At 49.6% G+C, this 24004-nt stretch overlaps 1 protein-coding gene across 5 annotated transcripts in view; it reads left to right on the plus strand.

Annotated features, from left to right (window-relative positions):
• The window catches only part of ST3GAL3 (ST3 beta-galactoside alpha-2,3-sialyltransferase 3), a 226739-nt gene that overhangs the window by 183059 nt on the left and 19676 nt on the right, over nucleotides 1-24004 (plus strand). For all 5 annotated transcript variants that reach the window (XM_018043059.1, XM_018043044.1, XM_018043051.1 and 2 more), the window contains 4 exons: nucleotides 16858-16952; nucleotides 20406-20469; nucleotides 21344-21439; nucleotides 21741-21927. In XM_018043059.1, coding sequence (XP_017898548.1) covers nucleotides 16858-16952; nucleotides 20406-20469; nucleotides 21344-21439; nucleotides 21741-21927 — 442 coding nt within the window. The remainder of the gene's footprint in view (nucleotides 1-16857; nucleotides 16953-20405; nucleotides 20470-21343; nucleotides 21440-21740; nucleotides 21928-24004) is intronic.

Consider the following 24004-nt stretch of genomic DNA (forward strand, 5'->3'; position numbering starts at 1 on the left):
ATAGAAAGTGGTTCTCTTCCTGGTGGTTGTCTGAAGGGTGATGGGGTGCTGAGTGCCGCAAAGAGCAGGGGAGCTCAGAATGGATGGGGGTGAAAGAGGAAACTGAAGGCTGCAGGTCAGTGATTTTTGTCTGTGACAAATCCCTGCCTCACATGCTGTTTATTCATTTGTCCGCTGATCACCTACAACATGTTATGTGCTGTTCTAAGTTTTGGGCAGGTGAGGGAGAAGATAATGTACAATGATAAGACAGTCTTTCTCAGTGCTTCTTAGGTTGTCATGAGTGCAGATGTAGGACCTCTTGGGTTTGCAGGGGCCAGGACACCCACGCAGAGGTGGGAAATGGCAGAAGTAACAAGAGTAGCAGCATCAGTGTTTGCACAGGGCCTGAAATTCTTACTATAGGACAGTCTCCCTGTGTATCTTGACAATGGGACTGTGACATGCGGGGTTCCCATCTATCAGCTTGACCCATTCTGTTTGGCAATTCTGCCCCTGAAGCCTCCAAAGGTCTCCAAAGTCAAGAATAATGCTGGACCCCCTGGACCAGAGATAGTGAGAGTATTCCATGTAGGACCAGAGCCCCAAGCTAGGCATGGGAATCCCAAGAGCAGTGTGCATCAATGTATTGCCCACCCTGGAGCAGTGAAGAGAGTGTGATGAAATCCAGCCACATGGGTTCAAGGGCTTCAGGCTTCCCTGGCTGAGGTTGGCATGTCCCTCACACTTCCCTACAGAGAGAAGCAGTTAGATTGCGCTCAGGCTTTAGAGGCAGTAAACAGCTGGAGAGGTTGCCCCTTGGCCTGGGATTTGGGTGCTATTCATTGAAAAAAGAGAGAAAAAGAGAGAGAACTAGGGTTAGGGGAAGATAATAGACCCCTTTTTAAAAAATACATGGAACGTAGGTGTCGGTGGAGCATCTTGGACAAGATGTTCCCGAAGCAGTTGGATATGACTCGAACTCAGGGTAGAGATTCTGAGAGTAACATGGAGACTCAGCAGCCACCAGCTGGACATAGGCATCCAGATGTTTGGAACTGGGACCCTCCTGAAACAGTCACATTTTCCAGACTTTGCCTCGCAGTGCTTCCAGGGACTGTCCGCAGTGGTGGGAGGCAGAGCAGGTGGTGGCCGACAGTGACGCCCTTGTGCCCTCACCCAGGCTGCCTTCCTCAGCCCCCTTCTCTGAAAGTCGAGGGGCTCATCTGAGAACACAGCTGCTGCTCATTCTCTGTTTGTTGCCTCATTTCTGAGCAGAAGGAGGGGAAAAACAAACGGCTGAACCCTTCTTCTGTTCCATCTTCCTTTGGGGCTCAGGAAATAGCATACCTGTGTTTGTTTCCTGTTGGTGGTGTGACAGATTCTCTCGTGGCTCTGGAAGCCAGAAGCCCGGCATCAGCGTCTTTGGGCTGAGGTCAAGGTGTGAGCAGGGCTGCACTCCCCCCGGATGCTCCGGGAGGCTGTCCCTGCCTCGCCTCTTCCCTCTTCTAGCAGCTGCTGGTGTTCCTTGGCTTGTGGCCACATCACTTCAGACTCTGTCCCTGAGGTCATTTCGCCTTTTTTCCTGCTTGTGGGATATCTCCGTGTGCCTTTCTCTTCTAAGGACACTTGTGAATGGATTAAGGGCCCTCCTGCAGGACGCAAGGTAATCTCCTCATCTCAAGAGCTTCCCTTGATGCAGCTCAGAGTCTTACAGGGAAACACCAACAATAAACAACTTCTAAGTAAATTATTGAGTAACTTGTTGTTTAGTCGCTTCAGTCATGTCCAACTCATTGCGACCCCATGGACTGTAGCCCACCAGGCTCCTCTGTCCATGACATTCTCCAGGCAAGAATATTGGGGTGGGTTGCCGTTTCCTCCTCCAGGAGATCTTCCTGACCCAGGGCTCAAACTCGTGTCTCCTGGATTGACAGGCAGATTCTTTACCACTGCACCCCCTGGGGAGACCTCTCCTATGTGTACCAGTTCATTATAACTGGAGAATGCAAGCGCTGTGTGACTAGGGATCTGCCTATTTTGTTCAGTACCATATCCCCCAGTACCTATAACTGCGCCTAGCATAGCAGGTAGATGCTGAATAAGTATTTATGAAGTGAGATCAGAGATCTGCCTCCCACCAAATCTATAAAACCACAGGCATCTGCTCCACTTCTTTCTCTTTTCCCCGTGATAACACGGAAGCAGCGTCCACTCAGCTTTGAAGATCACCCTCCCCTCATGTGCAGTGTCTTCCTGTCTCAATCAGGTGAGGTCCTTACAACGGCCTCCAAGGCCATCATGATCCGCCCCCCGCCCCCTGCCATTTCCTCTCTGTTTTCACCGCTCACTACCCTCCCTCTGCTCACTGTACAACAGCCACACTCCTTGCTGCCTTGGGGCTTTTACTGGAGCTGTTGCCCCTCTTGGAATATTCCCCTCCAGGTATTCATCTGTCTTGCTCCCTTACCTCCTCCCAGTCTGTATTCACATTTCACCTTTCCATGAAGTGAACCCTGACCATCCTGTTCAACACTCAGCTGCTCCTGAAAACCTTGCCATACCTTTTCCCCCACAGTATTTATCTTGTTCTAATTTACTAAATGGGACTTCCTTGGTCACTCAGTGGTAAAGACTCCTCCTGCCAATGCAGAAAATGCGGGTTTGATCCCCGGGCTGGGAAGATCCCCTGGAGAAGGAAATGGAAAACCAACTCCAGTATTCTGCCCTGGAAAATCCCATGGACCTAGGAGCCTGTCAGGCTACAGTCCATGGAGTCTCAGAGTCTGACACAACTGAGCAAGCACACGCACACACACATGAGAAAATAAGCAAATGAACAAGATAATTTTAAACAGTGCTGAATGTTTATGAGGAAAGTAAAACAAAGGTGAGTGATAGAGACAGGAGGAGGAAACCCACCCTCAACAGAGGGGTTGGAGAAGACCTCTCTGAAGAGGTGACATTTGAACAGAGATCTGAATAAAAATGAAGAGCCAGCCTTGGGAAGGTCCACAGGGGTTCCAGAAAGGTCCAAAGGCAGGAAGACATTTGTTGTATTCAAGGACTGGATGGTAGGCCAATAGGTACTGTTTCGGGGTCAGTCAGGAGGAGGACCTGAAATGAAATGAGAAGAGGATGAGGGAGATTGGTCATTGTCTGTGGTTTGGTTTTGATCAGAGGCAGTGGGAAGGTTTTAGGCAGAGGAATGTCCTTATGTGGCTGATGATTTAGGAGTATCCATCTGGCTAGTCTAGGAATGGAATGGAGGGTCCAGGATGGAAGCTGTTCACTGACCACTGGTCACAGGGTGATGATTTGGGTGATTTGGGTGGTAGCAGCCTTATGGCAGAAAGTGAAGAGGAACTAAAAAGCCTCTTGATGAAAGTGAAAGTGGAGAGTGAAAAAGTTGGCTTAAAGCTCAACATTCAGAAAATGAAGATCATGGCATCCGGTCCCATCACTTCATGGGAAACAGATGGGGAAACAGTGGAAACAGTGTCAGACTTTATTTTTTGGGGCTCCAAAATCACTGCAGATGGTGACTGCAGCCATGAAATTAAAAGACGCTTACTCCTTGGAAGGAAAGTTATGACCAACCTAGATAGCATATTCAAAAGCAGAGACATTACTTTGCCAACAAAGGTCCATCTAGTCAAGGCTATGGTTTTTCCAGTGGTCCTGTATGGATATGAGAGTTGGACTGTGAAGAAAGCTGAGCACCGAAGAATTGATGTTTTTGAACTGTGGTGTTGGAGAAGACTCTTGAGAGTCCCTTGGACTGCAAGGAGATCCAACCAGTCCATTCTAAAGGAGATCAACCCTGGGATTTCTTTGGAAGGAATGATGCTGAAGCTGAAGCTCCAGTACCTTGGCCACCTCAAGCGAAGAGTTGACTCATTGGAAAAGACTCTGATGCTGGGAGGATTGGGGGCAGGAGGAGAAGGGGATGACAGAGGATGAGATAGCTGGATGGCATCACTGACTCGATGGACGCGAGTCTGAGTGAACTCTGGGAGTTGGTGATGGACAGGGAGGCCTGGCATGCTGTGATTCATGGGGTCGCAGAGTCAGACACAACTGAGTAACTGAACTGAACTGAAGTGGACAGAGAGCTTAATGGGAGAACAGGATTTACTGATGAACATTTAAGAGATAGACAGGAAAAATAAATGAGTCAAGAATGACTCCATCCAATTGGCAAGGTAGAGGACTGTCTATAAACTAGATATTTCTCTTGGGAGAATGTGATGATCTGGGCAAATGGGACTAAAAAAGCAAAGAATGACTCCTAAGTTTTGCTTGATCAACTGCCTCTGCCTGGCCTCTCTTTCTCCGCATCAAAGCCAGAAATCCCACGCTTCCACCACGGTCCTATCCGTCACTGATATCCCCACCATGTCTTTGAGTTCTGTACCCTTCCACCACGGTCTTCTCCATCACTGACATCCCCACCACGTCTGTCACACTCCTGTGTGCCTCTAGCTCACCTCATACAGCAGGGTCCAAACCTGATGAAACTGATCCAGCCACTTTTTCTGCTTCTGCTTCTGGGTTGGTGAACTGTTAATAGAGACACATGAATCGAATGTATCGGTCCCACTGCAGCATCCTGGTGGAGAGAGAGGTCTCCAGACTCTCCCAGTATTCAGCACTGCTCAGTAATCCCTGGTTGACTTACAGTGTCAGCTCCAAACCTCTTCAGTTACCACAGCTCACACCTTCACATCCATAACCCTTAACCTCAGAGATTCCCCAGAGAAACGAGGCTCCCCCAGCTCCCAGCACTCCTTGCAGAGAAGCCACCCTCACCTGCTCCCCCATTTCCCAGGGAAGAGTCAGTTGGTGCTCTGGGTCCCTTCCCCCCTACTCTGATCTGGTCTCCTCGCCTCCCGGGGCCTCTCCGCTGCTGCCCCTCTGTCTCCCATGCCCCATCCCCGTCTCCTCTGCTAGCTCCTTCCCCCAGTACAAGCAGGCTCAGTTCTTCTCCCTCCTGTTTCACTCGCCAGCTCCCAGTCCGTTTCTGTGCTCTCCTCCAGTACCATGTTTCTGTGGAAATGGCCTTCTCTCTCTGAAACGCCCTCACTTCTCTCCCTGCACCACCCCCTGTGGTCTGCTTCCGTCCTCTCTCCATCCCTGACAGTGCGCTTCCCCAGGGGTCCAGTGACTTTCCTGTATCCCAAAGGCCGTATGATAAAGTAAGGATGACATTGTGTCCATCCATGAGGCTCTTGTGAGGAGGAAGGAGAAAATAAGATGACAAGCATACACTTCAGATAGTGTCTAGAATATTGCAAGAGCTCAGTGACTGTAAACTGCTGTTATTACTGTTGTCATCTGTCACGCGTTTCACCGTTGCCTCTGTGTGTGTATTTGCTGCCTCATCCATCATCCATGAAGCCAGGACTCTGAGCTGTACTGTCATATTCCCAAGGACTAGCACAGTACCTGGGATAAGCTGGGGCTTAGCAAGAATTGGAGAGCTGGAGGGCGGTCACTGGGCCTGGGACTGTGTCCTTGGGCTCTGGGTTATGCGGCCTCTGTAGACAGTCTGGCCATCATCCAAACTCTGACTGGGGGAGGTGCTCTTGCCTCTTGTGCTTCCCAGCTCATGGTCCTCTCCTCACCTCCCCACACTTCCCTCTCCTTACCAGGATGTCGGGCCCCTTCCCTTCCTCCTTGGTCCGTGCTGGGTACAGTCTGTCAGCAGAGTCGGGGACCCCTGTCAGCAGCAGTCCAGGCACTGCCCCGTTGAGGGCCTCCTTCAGCACAGGGCTCCCTGCCTGTCACACACGTCATGCATGTGGCTCCAGCCTGTCTGGACACAGATGTAGCCAGAGTCCCTAAACAGAAGGAGGGGCAGCAGCTGGCAACATTTCCAAACAGGAGGGGTTTGCTAGGAAACAGTAGAGATGTCACTGGAAGCCTGGACATCACTTTGGAGCAGGGGGATCAAAGTGCCCATGAGGAGCTGCACAAAAAGCCGCCCTCAGAGCTCCACAGGTGAGCAAACTCGGCCTGCACTGGCCCATGGGGGCCCACACTGTGGAGCCGGTCACCCCAAATTCTTTTTCCTCTTCCAGCCAGTGGTCATTTACTGAGCACCTACAGCATCCTGGCCATGTGCTGGGGAGGAAACAGGCATATTAATATGCAGTCAGTGCCAGGAGGGTGCACAGAGAACAGCGGGGACCTGGAGAGGCTCCTTCAGCCCCATGTGGCTCAGGGAAGACCCGGCCTGTGCAGAGGCAAAGACACTGGAGTCAGGCTGAAGAAGGAGCAGAGATCCGATTGAAGAGGAAGAGCATTCCAGGCAAAGGGCACAGCAGGTGGAAAGGCATGGAGGTGTTTAAGAGTCTGGCAGGGCCTAGAATCTGTAAGTTGTTGGACATGGCTAAAGCTTAGGGAGGGGGAGGAAAGGAGAGGCAGTGTCTGAAGCAGGGAGCTTAGCATAAGGAAATCAGATCACAGTCTGGGGCTTTGTAAACCAGACTAAAAAGCTTAAACTTTATCTTCAAGTAGCTGTTGTAGTTGGTAGAAACCTATATCAAACTAATTCAAGCAAAAAGGAAATGGATTCATTTATATAACTTATGTTCCAAGCTGAAGTATCTTCAGGCCCACCTGGACTAGCACTCACTGTTTTTCTCTCATATCTTGGCTCCGCTTTCCCTGGGCTTCACTGTTCTGCAGACAGTTCCTCTGTGTAACCACAAAAGATGGCTCTAGCAGTTCTAGGCCCACAGGGGACAAATTTTTTCTTTCTTAAAGGTCTGGATAGTAAATATTTTCAGCTTTGCAGGCTATGTACTCTCTGCCACAGCTACTCACCTCTGCTGACACAGCATTAAAGCAACCATAGACATCATTAGGCAAATGAATGAGTGTGGCCATGTTGGGTTTTTTGTGTGTGTGTGTGGTTGTGCTGGGTCTTTGTTGCTGCAGGAGCTTTTCTCAAACAGGAGCTCCTCTCTATTTGTGGCGGGCGGGCTTCTCATTGCTGTGGCTTTGTCTTCTCATGTGGTGGAGTGCGGGCTCTAGGCACATGGATTTTAGAATTTTGGCTCATGGTCTCTAGAGCACAGACTCAGTAGCTGTGGCTCATGGGCTTAGTTGCTCTGAGCATGTGTATTATCTTCCCTGACCACGGATGGAACCCGGGTCTCCCACACTGGCAGGCAGATTCTCTACAGCTGAGCCAGCAGAGAAGCCTTGTGAAAGTGAAAATGTTAGTCGCTCAGTCGTGTCCTACTCTGCAACCCCATGCACTGTAGCCCGCCAGGCTCCTCTGCCCACAGAATTCTCCAGGCAAGAACACTGGAGTGGATTGCCCTTCCCTTCTCCAGGGGCTCTTCCCAACACAGGGATCAAACCCCGGTCTGTTGAATTAGCACGCAGATTCTTTACCACTGAGCCACCAGGGAAGCCCTGTGGCTGTGTTTTAATAGATCTTTATTTATATGTGTTTTAATAAAACTTTATTTATACAAACAGGCAGCTGGCCTTTGGGCCATGATTTGCACAAGCCCTGTTCTAGGCTAATGCAGCCTTTACAGCTCACTATCTCAGAGGGAAAGAGAGAAAAGAGAGACTCTTATATCTCTTAGTGTCCAAATATTAAAGCCCAGAGAAGAATTTGACTCATCCTACTTGGGTCAAGTGCCCATTGTCAAATCAATTACTGTGGTTCCAAGAGGTGAAGTATCTTGAGTGGTCAGTCCATTCCACGTGACCACCGAAGCAGCAGTGGGGAGTCAGCTCAACTAGGACCATATGGAATAAGAAGTGGGTACTTTACAGAAGGAGGAGGAAGGAACACAGATATCCACTGCAAGGTGCCAACAAGAAAGAGCATGAACTGAGTGCCCCAAGTTACCAGTGATGATCCAGCTTGAAATTGGTCCTGACACCACCTCGGGGCATCAGGCCAACCCCTGCAGTGCTGACGCACGCCCTGTCCTGGCCTTTTCCCTCTGTGCACAGCCTGCTCCTCAGCTGCCTTGTACCCAGTTTGCACCCAGTCAGAACACACTTGCCCACTCATTCCTTCTTCATGCTGCGCCTGCCTGAGTGGGACTAAAGGGCAGATCACTAGGTCGGAGCCAGGCTGAAGCTCCCCTGCCCTTGTTGGGTGCTGCTCCGCTCTGGCGGCCTCAGCAGTCTCTCTTTGCCTTGAAGGGAGGGTCGATTCTGGTTCTCTTCCCTCCATTCTGGTTCTCTTCCCTCCTGAGCCTTTGTCTGCACTCCCCTTCTTCTCGAATCAACACTTTTCCCACCATGCTCTACGAGCTCAAATATACTTGTCTTTCAAGGCTCAGCATCTCCTTCAAGATGTTTCTAAACCCTACGTTGGTCTGAGACCTTCATGTTGTTGTTGTTGCTCAGTAACTCACTCATGTCTGACTTTTTTGTGACCCCATGTACTATAGTCTGCCAGGCTGCTCTGTCCATGGAATTCTTTAGGCAAGAATAATGGAGTGGGTAGTCATTCCCTTCTCCAGGGGATTTTCCTGAACCAGGGATGGAACCCAAGTCTCTTTGCACTGCAGGTGGATTCTTTACCGTCTGAGCCACCAGGGAAACCAAGCAGGCAAGCAGTTGTTGGATGGGGCTGCCTGCTGCAGCTCCAGCTCATCCTGCGTAGGGTTGGAGGCTGCCGCTTCGTGCTCATGTTTGGTTGGTTGGTACCTGCTGTTTGTCTTCCCTGCCTCTTCTCTCAGGACATATATCCACCTGTCTTGCAGATTCATGACCCTTTCTCCTCTAACTCCTACTCTTCTGCAGGACCCATTCAGGTAGGTTAGCAGGAGGAGTGACAGCAGAATGGAAGCTGGACAAATCATTGGCAAAGCGCTCATCTGGCCCGCTTGGACATATACCAGAGTCTGACAGTGCAGGGCCATTTATGGTGGGGCTGCCACAGCGAGATCCCAAATGAGATCAGGTAGATTCTAGAGAATGTGTGTCCCCCTGCTTTGCCCACCCCTTCGTTCCCCAGAGCAGGTTCTAGAAAGGAGGATCTCTAGGGTTTAGCTTTTACCTCGTTGGATGACCATCTCACTCTTTTGGCCTATGGCTGAGTCTGGCAGACTGCTGTGCTGTGGCCCCTGGTGTCAGGACCCACTCCTGGGCTCTGCCTTCCTTTTGTCTCCCAGGCTGCTTGGGCTTTTCATCCTTACTGTGAGAAATGGCCAGAAGGCTGGTCACCCAACCCCATAGGCACAGATGGAGGGCCGAAGCTGTGTGTTGCCTTAATCCAGCAAGCTCACATCTGGAGGCAGCTTTCTCTGCTGGGTTGGTAGGAACTAGGAGGAAGACCCTGCTCTGGGTCTGCTGGTGCCCATAAAGAACCACTCCCCTCCTTGTTAGTGAGACCCAGTTAACTTCTCTGCTGGTCTCTGGGCACAGGCTTGATGTTCCAGGCCTTAGGAAATGGTTTAGGTGGGTGAACCAGGATTGGGGACATTCACTTTCTACATTGCACCTCTGCCAGACTGCTGGGCATCAATGAGCTGGGAGAGTCCTTTGTGTGTGTTGGGGGTAGGGGGCTCCTGGGTTGCCCATCCTGGCTGGCTGAGTGACCAATGTGCCGAGTTCATCGTCCTCTCTCAGTTTATAGGTAGGTGGGCAGGGCAGTCACATGGGTCCTGGGGTTCCAGCCTCGCTATGAGAGGCACAGGGGGGTCAGACCCACCCTTAGCATGTGCCCTCCCAGTCCCAAGTCTCCACTCTACTATGCTCTACTGTCCAAGAAGAAAAGACGCACAGATCCCAGTGCAGCTTCCGCCTCCTCATTCCCCTGTTCCTTCTCACGCACTCACACACACCCTCCTGAAACCTGATCTCAAGGCTGCTTCTCGTGCTGGGGTTCTCAGCAGAGCTGGCAGAGCTGGCGGGCTGGGGCCTGTCTGCTGGAGCCTGCCCCACCCTGCCCCACTACCCGCTAGGCCAGGGCAAGCAGGTCAGGCGTCCCACAACCCTGCTAGTCTGGCCAGTTATTCTGCACCTCAAGGGCCGCCTCCACCCTGGCTGGGCCCCCAGACTGGCACTGGTCTCTGGACAGAAGCCCCGGAATTCTCCAGGTGTAGCATGGGGCTCTGCCCAGACCGCCTGCACAATTAACACACACACACACACACACGCACGCACACACACGCACGCACACACGCATGCACGCACACACGCACGCACGCGCGCGCACACACACACACACACACACACCACCTTTACCATCACCCCACCCCATTTCCTGTTGTGTATGGCCCCAGGCTCAGTTTCCAAGGCCTCTGCAGGCATTGAGCCACCTCCTGGGGGCTGAACAAAGCTCAGTGGAAATCCTAGTGGAAGAGTACAGGTCTGCCTGGGGGAGTGAGGGAGGCTGTGCAGGGAAAGCAGCCTCGAACCTTAAAACTGAGAAGGGACTTTCCAGGCAAATAGAGAGGGAAGGGGATGGGGTAATACAGAGAATGGTGAGGCGGCTACATTTCAGGCAGAGGCTGCATGTGTAAATCCATGAAGACCAGCATGTTCAGGGAACTACAAAGAGCACAAGGTTGATAGAACATAACTAGTCTCAGAGGAATAAAATCCAGATAGCAGTAGACCAAGGAGTGAATAGGAGATGAGGAAGCTGAGACAGAGTATCGACCTCTCTTTCTCGAGGTTTTGCCAGGAGAGGATGGAGAGAGATTGGGAGCCTGGGAACATGGTCAGGAGAGTTTGAGTCAGTTAGTTTGTTGTCGTTGTTCAGTCACTAAGTCGTGTCTGACTCTTTGTGATCCCCTTGGACTGCAGCACGCCAGGCCCCCCGTCCCTCACCATCTCCTGAAGTTTGCCCAAGTTCATGTCCATTGAATCTGTGATGCCATCCAACCATCTTGTCCTCTGTTGCCCTCTTCTCCTTCTGCCTTCAGTCTTTCCCAGCATCAGGGTCTTTTCCAATGAGTTGGCTCTTCTCATCTGATGACCAAAGTACTGGAGCTTCAGCTTCAGCATCAGTCCTTCCAGTGAATATTCAGGGTAGAGTTCCCTTAGGATTGACTGGTTTGCTCTCCTTGCTGTCCAAGGGACTCTCAAGAGTCTCCTCTAGCACCACAATTTGAAAGCAACAATTCTTCAGTGTTCAGCTTTCTTTATAGTCCAACTCTCACATCTGTACATGACTACTGGAAAGACCATAGCTTTGACTATACAGACCTTTGTCAGCAAAGTGGCGTCTTTGCTTTTTAATACACTAGGTTTTTCATAGCCTTCCTTTGAGGAAGCAAGAACTTCTAATCTCGTGGCTACAGTCACCATCTGCAATGATTTTGGAGCCCAACAGAAGATAGGTCATTGCCTCTACTCCCCTCCACCCGCTCATTTGCCATGAAGTGATGGGACCAGCTGCCATGATCTTAGTTTTTTGAATGTTGAGTTTTAAGCCAGCTTTTCCCTCTCCTCCTTCACCCTCATCAAGAGGCTCTTTAGCTCCCTTCGCTTTCTGCCATTAGAGTTAGTTTTCACATAGGAGAGACCCGAGCTTACTGTATGCTTAGCGGGAAACAGACAGGAGTGGGCTGCATGGCGTGATGGAGAGACCAGCTTTAATGGATCTGAAGGAAGGTAAGAAAGTAAGAAGTGCAAGGAGTTCCTGTCTGATAAGCTTGATGTTGTCTGTGAAGTGAGAGAAAAGAAGAGATGTCTGCTTTGATAAGGCTGAAAAACGATAGAGTTCATGGAGAGTGAAGAAGATTCGCAATAGCCACTGAGCAAGTGTGAGGGCTCACCTAGGCTCCAGTCCATGAATTTGTAGGGGAACCAGTCTGTGTGTGTGTGTGTGTGTTCTAGCAGCACTTTGAGTTTATAAAGTGTAAGAGTGTCAGATTTGATTAATCTTTGATTGGATTTTGCCTTATGGATGAGACAAAAGACAATGGAACAAGAGGGTACAGCATCCTGGCAAGAGAGACTGATGAGATCAATGGAATTCTAATAAAAAGGGAAATATAACCTGGGAATGAAGAAAGCCGTTTAAACTAAAACTCAAAACCCAGAAGTAATAAGGGAAAAGATTAATAAATTGACTTCATTAAAAGAATCTATTATAAAAAGGAGGGGATAAGCAAGAAAACACCACAAGCCAAGTGAATAAATAAATAAACTCAAATTTATTTGCAACTGCATCTCAAATGGTTTATATATATAATATATCAAGAGCTTCCAAAGAGAGAGAGAGAAGAGTATTAGCTAATGCGTGGTGGTCATCATATTGCCATGTACGTGTATGAAATCAACATTGTACACCTTAAACTTACACAGTGTTATATATCATTTATAGTCAATTATATCTTAATAAAGCCGGGACAAATAGAAGAAAAAGACCAGTAACCTTTTGGGAAAATGGGCTAGAGATACGAACAAAATTCACAGAAAAGGAACCGCAAATGGCCCTTCCATATATGATGATGTTTAATTCAAAGCATAGTAAAAGGAATACAAATTAAAACCACACTGAGATACTACTTGTCAGACTGGCAAAATTGAAATGTTCAATAGTATACTCTGTTAGAGAGGCTGTGGGGGAAATGATACTGTCATACGTCCTGGTGAAGGGGAATTTGGCTATGGATCAAAACTGTATATATGCATTTTCCCTTTGATCCAGCAAACCCAACTCTAGGAATCTATTCCAAAGATACACTGGCAAATAAAAAAAGATGGATGCATGGTTGTTCATTGTTACGACTGTTAATGGTATCTACTCTAAGCAAGATGAGAAACAACCCAGGGAGCCGACTGAATAATATATATACATGACCACAATGAAGTAGCATCAAGTATATAATTCTATCTACTGCTGTGCATTGATCACCAGAGTATATTGAACATCAGTGAAAAAAATAAAAAAGTAAAACAGTGTATATATTACAGTTTACTGAATATAGAAGGGCATAGGAATACACACACATATGTATTTGCTTATCTCAAAAAAAAATGGAGGAAAAATAAAAAACTAATAAAAATGAATACTAAATGGGAATAAAGTAACAGGAGTCAGACACAAATAAAAGTTTGATTTCTCTGAATATATCTTGCTTGGTGAATTTAATTCTGGAATTCTATAGTTTTATGTCATCATAAAACAAAATTAAAATGAGGGATAAGCAAGTTCTAAGACACACAAAAAAACATATGAACCTAACTATGTATTGTTGATGAAGTGAACTCAGCAGGATTATTTCAAAATAATTTTGCAAAAGCAAAATAATTTATCTGTACTTCTCTAGTAGGATATACCCTAAGCAAAGAGAAATATAAAGAAACTTTAAATCACTTTTAGTAATGATAGTGTTAGTAATAATACTGGTGGTATTATCCTGAATCTTCCCTCTGCATTTTATGTATGTATCTATATGTGTAGATATTAACATAATTATGTTAATATTACTATAAACAACGAAATCAGCTTAAGAGAAAAGAGATATAAAATCTAATGGTTTCAACATATCTTTTCATTTGTGTATCCCTGTACATTCTATTAGGGGGATCATTTTTTATTCAGGTTACCAGCAGAATGGTTTTTGTTCTATTTACAGATGAATATTTTCATAATATTATAAGGTGAGAAAATTAGTCTACAGAACAATCAAAAAAATAATATGGGAAAAGGAAAATCAATACAGAAATATACCCAAGGTTAATTGTCTCTGGGTTGTAAGATTATGAGTATTTTTACGCGCGTGTGTGTGTGCGTGTGTGTGTGTGTGTGTGCATGCCTATTTGTATCTTTTCCCCAAAATTAACACTTATTACAAGCAACACCAAAAATACAGGGTTTTTTTTTTTAGTAACAATTAACATAATGAACACAATTGCACTCATCTCACATACTACTAAAGTAATGCTCAAAATTCTCCAAGCCAGGCTTCAGCAATATGTGAACCGTGAACTTCCAGATGTTCAAGCTGGTTTTAGAAAAGGCAGAGGAACCAGAGATCAAACTGCTAACATCCGTTGGATCATGGGAAAAGGAAGAGAGTTCCAGAAAAACATCTATTTCTGCTTTATTGACTATGCCAAAGCCTTTGACTGTGTGGATCACAATAAACTGTGGAAAATTCTGAAAGAGATGGGAATACCAGACCACCTGACCTGCCTCTTGAGAAACCTGTATGCGGGTCAGGAAGCAACAGTTAGAACTGGACATGGAACAACAGACTGGTTCCAAATAGGAAAAGGAATCCGCCAAAGCTGTATATTGTCACCCTGCTTATTTAACTTACATGCAGAGTACATCATGAGAAACGCTGGGCTGGAAGAAGCATAAGCTGAAATCAAGATTGCCGGGAGAAATAACAATAACCTCAGATATGCATATGACACCACCCTTATGGCAGAAAGTGAAGAGGAACTCAAAAGCCTCTTGATGAAAGTGAAAGAGGAGAGTGAAAAAGTTGGCTTTAAGCTCAACACTCAGAAAATGAAGATCATGGCATCTGGTCCCATCACTTCATGGGAAATAGATGGGGAAACAGTGGAAACAGTGTCAGACTATTTTGGGGGCTCCAGAATCACTGCAGATGGTGACTGCAGCCATGAAATTAAAAGACGCTTACTCCTTGGAAGAAAAGTTATGACCAACCTAGATAGCATATTCAAAAGCAGAGACATTACTTTGCCAACAAAGGTCCGTCTAGTCAAGGCTATGGTTTTTCCAGTGGTCATGTATGGATGTGAGAGTTGGACTGTGAAGAAAGCTGAGCACCGAAAAACTGATGCTTTTGAACTGTGGTGTTGGAGAAGACTCTTGAGAGTTCCTTGGACTGCAAGGAAATCCAACCAGTCCATTCTGAAGGAGATCAGTCCTGGGATTTCTTTGGAGGGAATGATGCTGAAGCTGAAGCTCCAGTACTTTGGCCACCTCATGCGAAGAGTTGACTCATTGGAAAAGACTTTGATGCTGGGAGGGATTGGGGGCAGGAGGAGAAGGGGATGACCGAGGATGAGATGGCTGGATGGCATCACTGACTTGATGGACGTGAGTCTGAGTGAACTCCGGGAGTTGGTGATGGACAGGGAGGCCTGGTGTGCTGCGATTCATGGGGTCGCAAAGAGTCAGACACAACTGAGCGACTGAACTGAACTGAACATAATGAACTTCCTAATCTGCTGGAAAGATGGGGGGAAGGGAGAAGACAAAGAAAATAATGTATTGAGATCATTCGGCTAGATCTTAGGAGATTTTGCTAGCATATAACATCCGATATCCTAGGAAGCAGATAAAATCCTGTCCATGCCTGACTGAGAAACTGCAAAACTTTTATAAGCTCAAGCCTGACACAGAGGTGCTTGCCCCAGGCTTATCCAGGGACCTTGTGGTCTCTGGCCAGGATCCTCGGGGCCTCTGGTAAAACATCAAATGTATTGATTCACTTAGACTGTGTGTACCAGGTATGAGAAACATGACTGACTCTTGCACTCAGAAGGGGAGTGAGCTGAGAAGAAAGCCAGTGTGCAAGAATGGCCCTCCTGCGCTGTCAGTGTTGACAGCTTCTTCCTGGCAGCAAAGGATGGGGAGGGAGCAGCAGTGAAACTTTTCTGCCTCTTTCAAGTTTGCTTCAAAATCTCCAATAACCTTAGACCTCCAAGTGATTACTGCTGTGATTCCCCCTGGGCCTGGTGATTGTAACGATGTTAGTGATGATGGGAATGAGAAATGGATGCTGAGGTTAGAGTTTGCTGGGAGGGGTGAGTTCTAACTTCTGGGCCAGGAGAGCCCCTTCCTCCAATCTTGTTTTTCAGTAGGGTGACTCAGGCTGTTACAAACAGAGACCGCCACCAAGGCTTAGGCCTGTACACCTTCATTCTCAGCCAGGAAGGCCCTGAGCAGAGGTCCACCCCTAGGAAGTGACCCGGTGCTGGTCATCTCCAGGGCTGCCTTTTCAAGGTCTCAAAACCAGGGTGCTAGGTTCTAGTGGGGCTGTGTTGTCCAAGCATCTCTGAAAAGCCTGGTTCCTCTTGTTCCTCTGCCTTTCCTCACTTCCTTCTGCATGCCTCTAATGCAGCCTTCCCTACCTCCCAGCCTTCCCCCTACCCTGCCCACTCCCTGGCTTCCCAAGGAGTTCCCAAGTTTCTCTCCCAAGCTCACCATCACTTCATGCTTCCCTTTCTTCCCCTTTTCCCTCCCATCTTTCCTCCAGACCAAAATTTGTCCTCCCTGTAAGCTCGATGTCCCTCCCCCACCTTCCGGGAGCTTAGCGTTCCCTTTGTCCTCTCCGCCAGCAGAGTGCTCAGGCGTCTGCTCCTCTGAAGCTTCCCCTCAGCCCTGCCTGCCTCTCGGCTGCAGGATACTGCAGTTCCTCCCTTCTGTCAAACCTCCAGCTCCTATGGCTGTTCACCTGCTTTGCCCTCTCACTGTGGAGTCTCCTTCCTCCTCACCCTGTGTGGTCCACCTCCCAGAATTCTCTCCCAAATTCTGTCTCTTTGCACTGCCTGTATTCGAGGGGATTTTTCTGTTCACTGGACAGCATCTCATCTCTGAGTTCCCAGCTTGCAGGAACAGCAAGGACAGCCGGGCTTGTGGGATGGATGCAGGCATGGATAACCTGCTAGAGAGCATCCAGCTTGGGGATGTTGATTCCTGCTGAGTGCATCCTGTCTCTCCACTCTGGCAGCTGGCCACATATGGCCTGGCCAGGCCCACTCCTCCAAACCCAGGCTCCACTGAACAAGGCCTATCAGACCCCACGTAGAAACTACCCAATGAGTAGGCTGGGGTCGCCAGGGAGTGCTGGAACTTAGAGGCTGGCTTCCAGCAAATCCACAGTCGAGACGGATGCCAGCCAGCACTGCAGCCTCATGCACTCTGGGACCCTCAACAGCCCTGTTGTATTCCAGGTTCTCGAAGCCAGCACCCATGTTCCTGGATGACTCCTTCCGCAAGTGGGCTAGGATCCGGGAATTTGTGCCGCCTTTTGGGATCAAAGGTCAAGGTATGTTGGGGACCCTGCCCCACTCTATAGTAACATCTTGTCTCCCAGGTTACCTTCCTGGGCCTCAGGGCAGGGCTGTACCCTCAGCAGTCTCCCTGCTGGGGACCCCCCCCCCAAAGAAAAACAATGCCCTGCCTCCCCTCTCTTTTTCCTGTCCTTGCTTGTTTCCTGCTTCTTTAGTGGAATGTTTGCTCAGAGCTTTCCACTTTGCTGGGACTAGGTACACAGTAGTGGAGTAGATAGATGTGATCCTTCCCCTCACAAAGCTCCAGTCTGACGCAGACACTGGTACTTGGGGGGCAGGACAGTAAGGCCTCTGATGAGAGAACACAGTGCTGTGAGACCACCCAAAAGGGGTGCCTGAGACATCCGCACGAGAGGACTAGGTATGAGGGGGGACATCCCAGGGGAAATAGAGGCCGTGCCCCATGACTGCCCCCAGACCCCTCCGTCAACCCCTCCTGATGTTCTTCACCTTATGTAGCCTCCCCTCCAGTCCATCCTTATCCTGTCCAAGGCTAACCTTTCCGTCCGATACTCTCAGAACTGTCCCCTTCCATTGCCTCAGGGACCTCACCATGCAGCTCCTGCCAAAAGACTTCTGCGTCACTGAGGGTTTAACAGTTCTGTTTCCGTGACAGATTCCCTGTTTCAGGGCATGGTAGATTTTTGGCTTTACATCATACATGGAAGGATCAGATCCCAGTTCTGCCTCTCTACTAGCTGTGACCATGGACAAGTTGCCCACATGTTTTTGCTTTAGTTTTTTCATCAGTGACATGGAGAGAATAAGACCACCATAGTAGGTTGTGGTCAGAATTAAATGAGATGAGTGTTAAAGGGTGATATCATTTAGCTAGCAGACTCCAGAATGCCCAAACCCTCTACTCAGCCAGCCCACCCCTTCCTGAAAAGAAGACAGTGGCCAGCAAAAGGATAGTCTTGAGCTGGAGCCTTGACCTTCAAAACCTCCAAGGTTGGGTTGAACCCTATGAACTCCTTTTTTTTTCATGGGTGCAGGGAGCCAAGCAGCCTAACTTTTCTCTTAAACCCTCACTCGAGATTCTGATCCTACTAAGCAATGAAGGGCAGGGAAGGCCAATACAGAGCCCATCATCCAGCAAGAAAAGTACCCCATAGTCTATGACCATTCTGCTAAGCTTCCCCTCCTAGAAAACAAAAACCCAGGCCATAGCCTTGGCCTTGGTCAGTTAGCAGCAGTATGCTTTTCCTTACAGGTAGGAAAAGGAGGGGTCTGTGACCTTCCCCAAAGCCCACTGTAAAGTGTGTCTGAAGTCACTTGGTATAGAACGTTCCTTAAAGGAATGTCACCCTGACCCTCTCTCATTTGACTCCTGGAAAGATTGCCCATGCCAATTGTCTCCTCTTCCTCACCGTTCACTCCTGAAGAATGTCTCCCTCCCACCACCACTTCAGTGAAACTTCCCAGTACCCCCTGTGAGAGCCCAAGGATACTTTTCAGGCCTTAACTTGACCTCTTGGCTGCATCTGACAGTATTTTCCACTCCATCTTTTAAAAAAAATTATAAGGTTAGACAAATTGAGAGAGTAGTGTGGAAACATATACATTACCATATGTAAAATAGACAGTCAGTGGGAATTCGCTATATGTCAGCAGGGAGCTCAATCTGATGCTCTGTGACAACCTAGAAGGGTGGGATGAAGTGGGAGGTAGGAGGGAGGTTCAACAGGAAATGGACATATGTATGCCTCTGGCTGATTCATGGTGACGTATGGCAGAAACCAGCACAATATTGTGAAGCAATTATCCTCCAATTAAAAATAAATAAATTTTTTTTAAAAAAGGAAAAAAAAAATTAAAAGATTGTTTTGTTTAATTTTGGAGGCATCCTTTCTTTACATGAAGTATTTCAGGCTTATAAGGAAGCATAAAGACTGATATAATGAGCATCCACATACTCTCTACTCAGTTCAGAAATAACACATGAGATACAGTTCAAGTTCCATGTAGCCTTTCCTACTCCATCCCCCACCCTCCCCAGGAGACCAGTATCCTGGTTTTGGTGTTACGGCTCCATGCCTGTTTATGTATTTGTACAGCCTGTTTATATATCTATTAAAAATATGGCATGGTCTTTGCATGTTTTTGAACTTTATCAACAGTATTGCATATGTGTATGTGTCTTTCAAACTGATTTTTTTTGCTTATACTCTTCAGATTTATCTGTATTGGTACAGGTTACTCTAGGTCATTGATTTTGTAACTACTATAGAGTATTCCATATACCACATTTAATCTATTTTCCTTTGGTGAACTTTTAGGTTGCCTCCAACATTTTGCTATTACAAACAGTTCTGCAATGAATGTTCTTGTACATGTTTCCTTAAACAAGTGTGTGACTTTTCTGATGCTGTCCACCTAGGAGTAGAGTTGCAAGGTGTTAGTCTGTGCACAGCTACGTCTTCATTTGATATGAAGATGTTTCCCACTGTGGTTGTACCAGCTTACTTATCTTCAGGTCTTTATGTACGTTATCTTTTTATCTTCCTAACAATTCTGCACCGCAGGAATTCTCATCTTCATTTGAAAGATGAGGAAATAGAGCCCAAAGACAGCTAAGTGATTTACCTAAGGTCACAGAACTCATAAGCAACAGAGCCAGGATTTGAGTCCAAGGCTGATAGCATCATCTGTTATACTGTAATGCTCTTGTTATACCAAAGTTTGAAAGAGCAGTCATCATTGCCGGAGCCAGAGAGAGGCCAAGAAGAATGAGGCCTGAATATGGTCATATGATCTGAGAGCAGAGATGTCACAGAGCCCTTGCTACGGGTAGCCTGAGTGGAGAGCAGGTGGGCAGGTGCCAGGTCACGGGGCTTGAAGATGTAAGGTGGTAGAGACAGCCTGGCAAGGACAGGATTAGGGATTGGCAGTGTTGGAGGAAGTGAGGGGAAGGTGGCCTCAGAAAATGAGGCCAAGTGGCCTGAGCTGGGGACCTGGCTGGGACCACTTGAGCTCTTCACCAGTGGTGTCCCCTCCTTTGCTTCCTGGTGTCTGCTTGGTGGGGACACAGAGTCATTGTGTGGTCTCTGTCTTTAACCGGCACTCCCATTCCTGGGGAGACTGATGCCCCAGCTCCCAGGCAAGGCCCACACCTGAGGGTACATGTCCCTGGGGCCTGACTGCAGAGTTTCCAAAAGCCAGCTGAGACTGCTAAGGAAGGGCCAGGGAAGCCTGAGGAAGGAGCTGCGTGCGGGTGCTGTCAGGCTTCAGACAGAGGCGTGTGCCCAGGCCTGTTCTCCCGCCTGCATCTCCTTTCTCAAGGAGAAAGTTAGGCCAGTGGCCCAGCCTTGTGTGCAGAGCTCCTTCCCTGATCTTAGCCCCAGGACCATGTACCTTCAGCTCATCAGCAAACATCTTCTGGGAACCCTTATGTGACCTCTAACAGTTACCTCCCTCCCCTTCCACAGACAATCTGATCAAAGCCATCTTGTCCGTCACCAAAGAGTACCGCCTGACCCCCGCCTTGGACAGGTAAGCCATTCCCCAGCTTCCTGCCGCTCAGCTGCCTGACACGTGCAGAGGTACCGAGGCCCAGCTGGCCTTTCCCTAGTCCTGGGCAGATTCTGTAGCACACCCACACATCCACACATACACTGGGGCGGATAAGCAGGTAAGCAGGGCCACTGCACTGAGCTAGCCACCCTGTTGAGCTATATGCACTTGGCAAGACATGTCAGTCCTCAGGCAGCAGAGGTCTGAGAGTCAGAACGGAATGTACTAGGTTGCGATCAACTTAGCACTGGGACTGAGGGGCTGGGTGGTGGGGCAGCTGAGAGGGTTTAAACCCAGGAGGTAGTGACAGCTCAGAAGCCAGTAGACCCTGGATGGATGAAGCCCCAGGGTCAGAGGTGGGAGAAGCAACATAAGTAGGGCTCTCAGGTGGCTGTTGGGTGCATGGGGTCTTCTGAGTTAGAAAGGAGTTCCGCCTTAAGTCCTGGCGCCCCCAGGCTCATTCCTCTGTCCTTGCTTCCCTAGCATAGCCCTCAGGCTCAGCCCACTTTTCCCTCTCCCTGGAAAGCTGCCCCCAAACCCACTAACCCTTGGGGAGTCTTTAACCCAGAATGCCATCTTACCAGAGCCTCCTCCTCACCACCCCAGAGTCAGTGCCCAAGCACCTTTCACGCCCACATTTCCCTGGAGAAGAGTCAGGGATCTGAGAGTCCCAGTCGCCCAGCTCTCCGCAGTGTGGTTCCAGCCTCTCAGAAATGCTGCTAGAGGCTCACTGGTCTTCCTTGTCCATCCCAGCCTGTGTCTAGCCAAGGGCATGGGCTCAGGGGCCAAAGCAGCAGGGGGAGAGGAGACCTGATGGCCAGCTCTCCAGAAGTCTCCACCTCTGTCCCCTCAGCCTCAGCTGCCGTCGCTGCATCATCGTGGGCAACGGAGGTGTCCTGGCCAACAAGTCTCTGGGGTCACGAATTGATGACTATGACATTGTGGTCAGGTGAGCTCCTCAAAGCAGTGCCTCAGGTACCTTCGTGTCCTGGCCCAACCCCCTGATCCCTGAGCCCATTAAAGACTGTCTGTCCATCTGGGCCATTGGACTGGAGGTCAGTAGAAGCCTCAAGGAGAACCCAGGTTGGAGGGCTTTGGAGCAGAAAGCTAGGAGGCTCCATGTGGCCTGGGCTCCCCATCCTCTGCCCCTGGGGTCTTCTGGGGTCATGGTGTCTCCCCAGACACAGGCCTGCAGAGCGCACGCAGTGAGCCCAGGACAGGCTCTGTCTGACCGGGCCTGCTCTCTATAGACTGAACTCAGCGCCAGTGAAAGGCTTCGAGAAGGACGTGGGCCACAAAACCACACTGCGCATCACCTACCCCGAGGGCGCCATGCAGCGGCCGGAGCAGTATGAACGCGACTCCCTCTTTGTCCTCGCGGGCTTCAAGTGGCAGGACTTCAAGTGGTTGAAATACATCGTCTACAAGGAGAGAGTGGTGAGCTCCCTGCGCCCCGGCTCCTCCCCTCCTTGCTCTGGCTCTGCCCAGCGTCCACGTCAGCCCCTTCCCCTGACCCGGGCAAAGAACAATAGGAACCTTCCAAGAGAAGCGGTAAGGACCAGAGGCAGTCAACGAGCAGAGAGGCCGGGAGATGCCAGGGTCGCGGCCCAGACTCCTGGAGCTGATGTGCCTGCCATCGGCCGGCTGCCTGCCTGCGGAGACTCAGGCTCTGGTCCTTCCTTGGCCTTCTCTAAGCCAGACCCCAGGCGCCGCCTCAGCAGTCCCTGTGGGCCCTCCCCTGGCGTTTACTGAGAGCTCTCACCTGGCTAGCCCCAGCTTTACTGCTGATCTCCACAACTCCCTGCCTTAACTTTGTACTTGTCCCACCTCCCTCCCCCGAGTTCCTCCCCTACTCTGTGAGGTCTCTCTCACTGTGGTCATGTGGGGCTCCCCCACCACCACCCCATTCCCAGCCTCAGGACCCTGTGGTCGTTGCACAGCGACAGCAGACCCCTCACCTTGAGGGCGCCAGTTCCCAAACTCTAAATCCCGGCCTCTCTCCATGTTGTGCTTTTACCACTGACTTGTGGCTGGGTCCCGACCTGCCACTGAGTCTGTCTCCACTCTGGGAATGGTCAGGTTCTGTACTCACTATTCTTGGCAGACAAGGATCTGGGCCCCTTTCTTTAGAGAGCTTCTATAGCCAAGTAGGGTCAGACTGCTCCTCTGTGGACCACCCACTGAGTCCCCTCATGAGCCCTCTGTCTCTCAGCTCTGGGCCAACTTGTCCAGGCTCATTTCCACCTCTCCCCTCAACCAGCTGTCACCAGCTAACCCAGGAGAAGGGCACTGCAGAGTTCAGGCCATTCATCTTCCAATACCCAAGCCTGTTAGCATAGGAGAATGATGACAGAAGCCCTCTGCCTACAATAAGAAGCTAGCTGTTCTTTCTGGAGGTTCAAAGGAGAGCTGGGGGGGGCGGCTGGAACAGCTTCTCCTGCCTATGGAGGTCTCAGTGCAATTTGGTTTAACTCCACAGCCTTTTCCCAAGCAAGGCCAAGGGCAGGCAGAGTCAAGTAGGTAGCAAGCGAGAGCGAAGACAGAAGTCAGGTCCAAAAATTCAGGTAGGTGGGACAGAGGGGAAGGGAGGCCCATCTAGAGCCAGGCTGGATGTGGCAGCCCGGTCCTCCAGGGCAGGTCTGGCTCCCCAGAGGGGAGAAAGGGGCTTGGCTTCAGCCGGTCTGAGCGGCAAGCAGGCCCACTGCCCACGCATAGCAGGCAGAGTGTGGGGGCTGAGTGAGCAGCCTGCTGTTTTTAAGACCCTAGTTCTCAGAGCCCTGCTCTTTACCTTGAAGGCAAGAGAACTGGAATCATAGGTAGGCACTGGGAGAAATGGGAGGAAATTGGGTCTGCCCTGGTGAGCCCCAGAGAGCTTGGGGGCTGCTTTCTCACCCTGCCTTCAGCCTATCTGCTCACCTGCTCCTGGAGGGCAGGGCCCTGATCCCGTTTGCTTGTCTTACCCCTCCAGGCCCAGCCACCACAAATGTCCTGGTCTTGGCTCATACACCAGATCCTGCTTCTTGCTGGGCAGACTAGATAGGACAGGCAGCCAAAATCAGGAAGCCAGACCCAGGTGGGCCGGTCTAGCCGGGTGGGTGTTGTCACATGATCCTCCCAGGTTCAATTAATTCAGGACTCTTACAAGTCCCCAGAAGAGGTAAGGAAAGAGAGAAGAAAAGAAAGGAAGCCAACTAGACTTGGAAGGCTCAGTACACTCAGGCCACTCGGGAAGCAGACAGCAGGGCCACACTGTTCCCCAAAGACTCGAGAGCTCCCTGCCTGGCCTGACCTTGGTGGCAGGCCTGTGCGGGGACCTAACTGGAGCAGCTGCGGTGAAGAGATGTGGGCTGTGCTCAAGCACACACTCACTGCGCTGATGTCTGTGTCCTGCCCCTGGCTTGGCCAGGGCTTCAGGACCAGCCCTGTGGTCCTTGTTGAGGACTCCTTCCCAGAGTTGGGGAATGTGAGTGGAAAGGGGAGAGGGGAGCTGGGAGAGAGTCGTCTGAAGTTCATG

Source organism: Capra hircus, chromosome 3 (genome assembly GCF_001704415.2).
Source record: "Capra hircus breed San Clemente chromosome 3, ASM170441v1, whole genome shotgun sequence".
NCBI lineage: Eukaryota > Metazoa > Chordata > Mammalia > Artiodactyla > Bovidae > Capra > Capra hircus.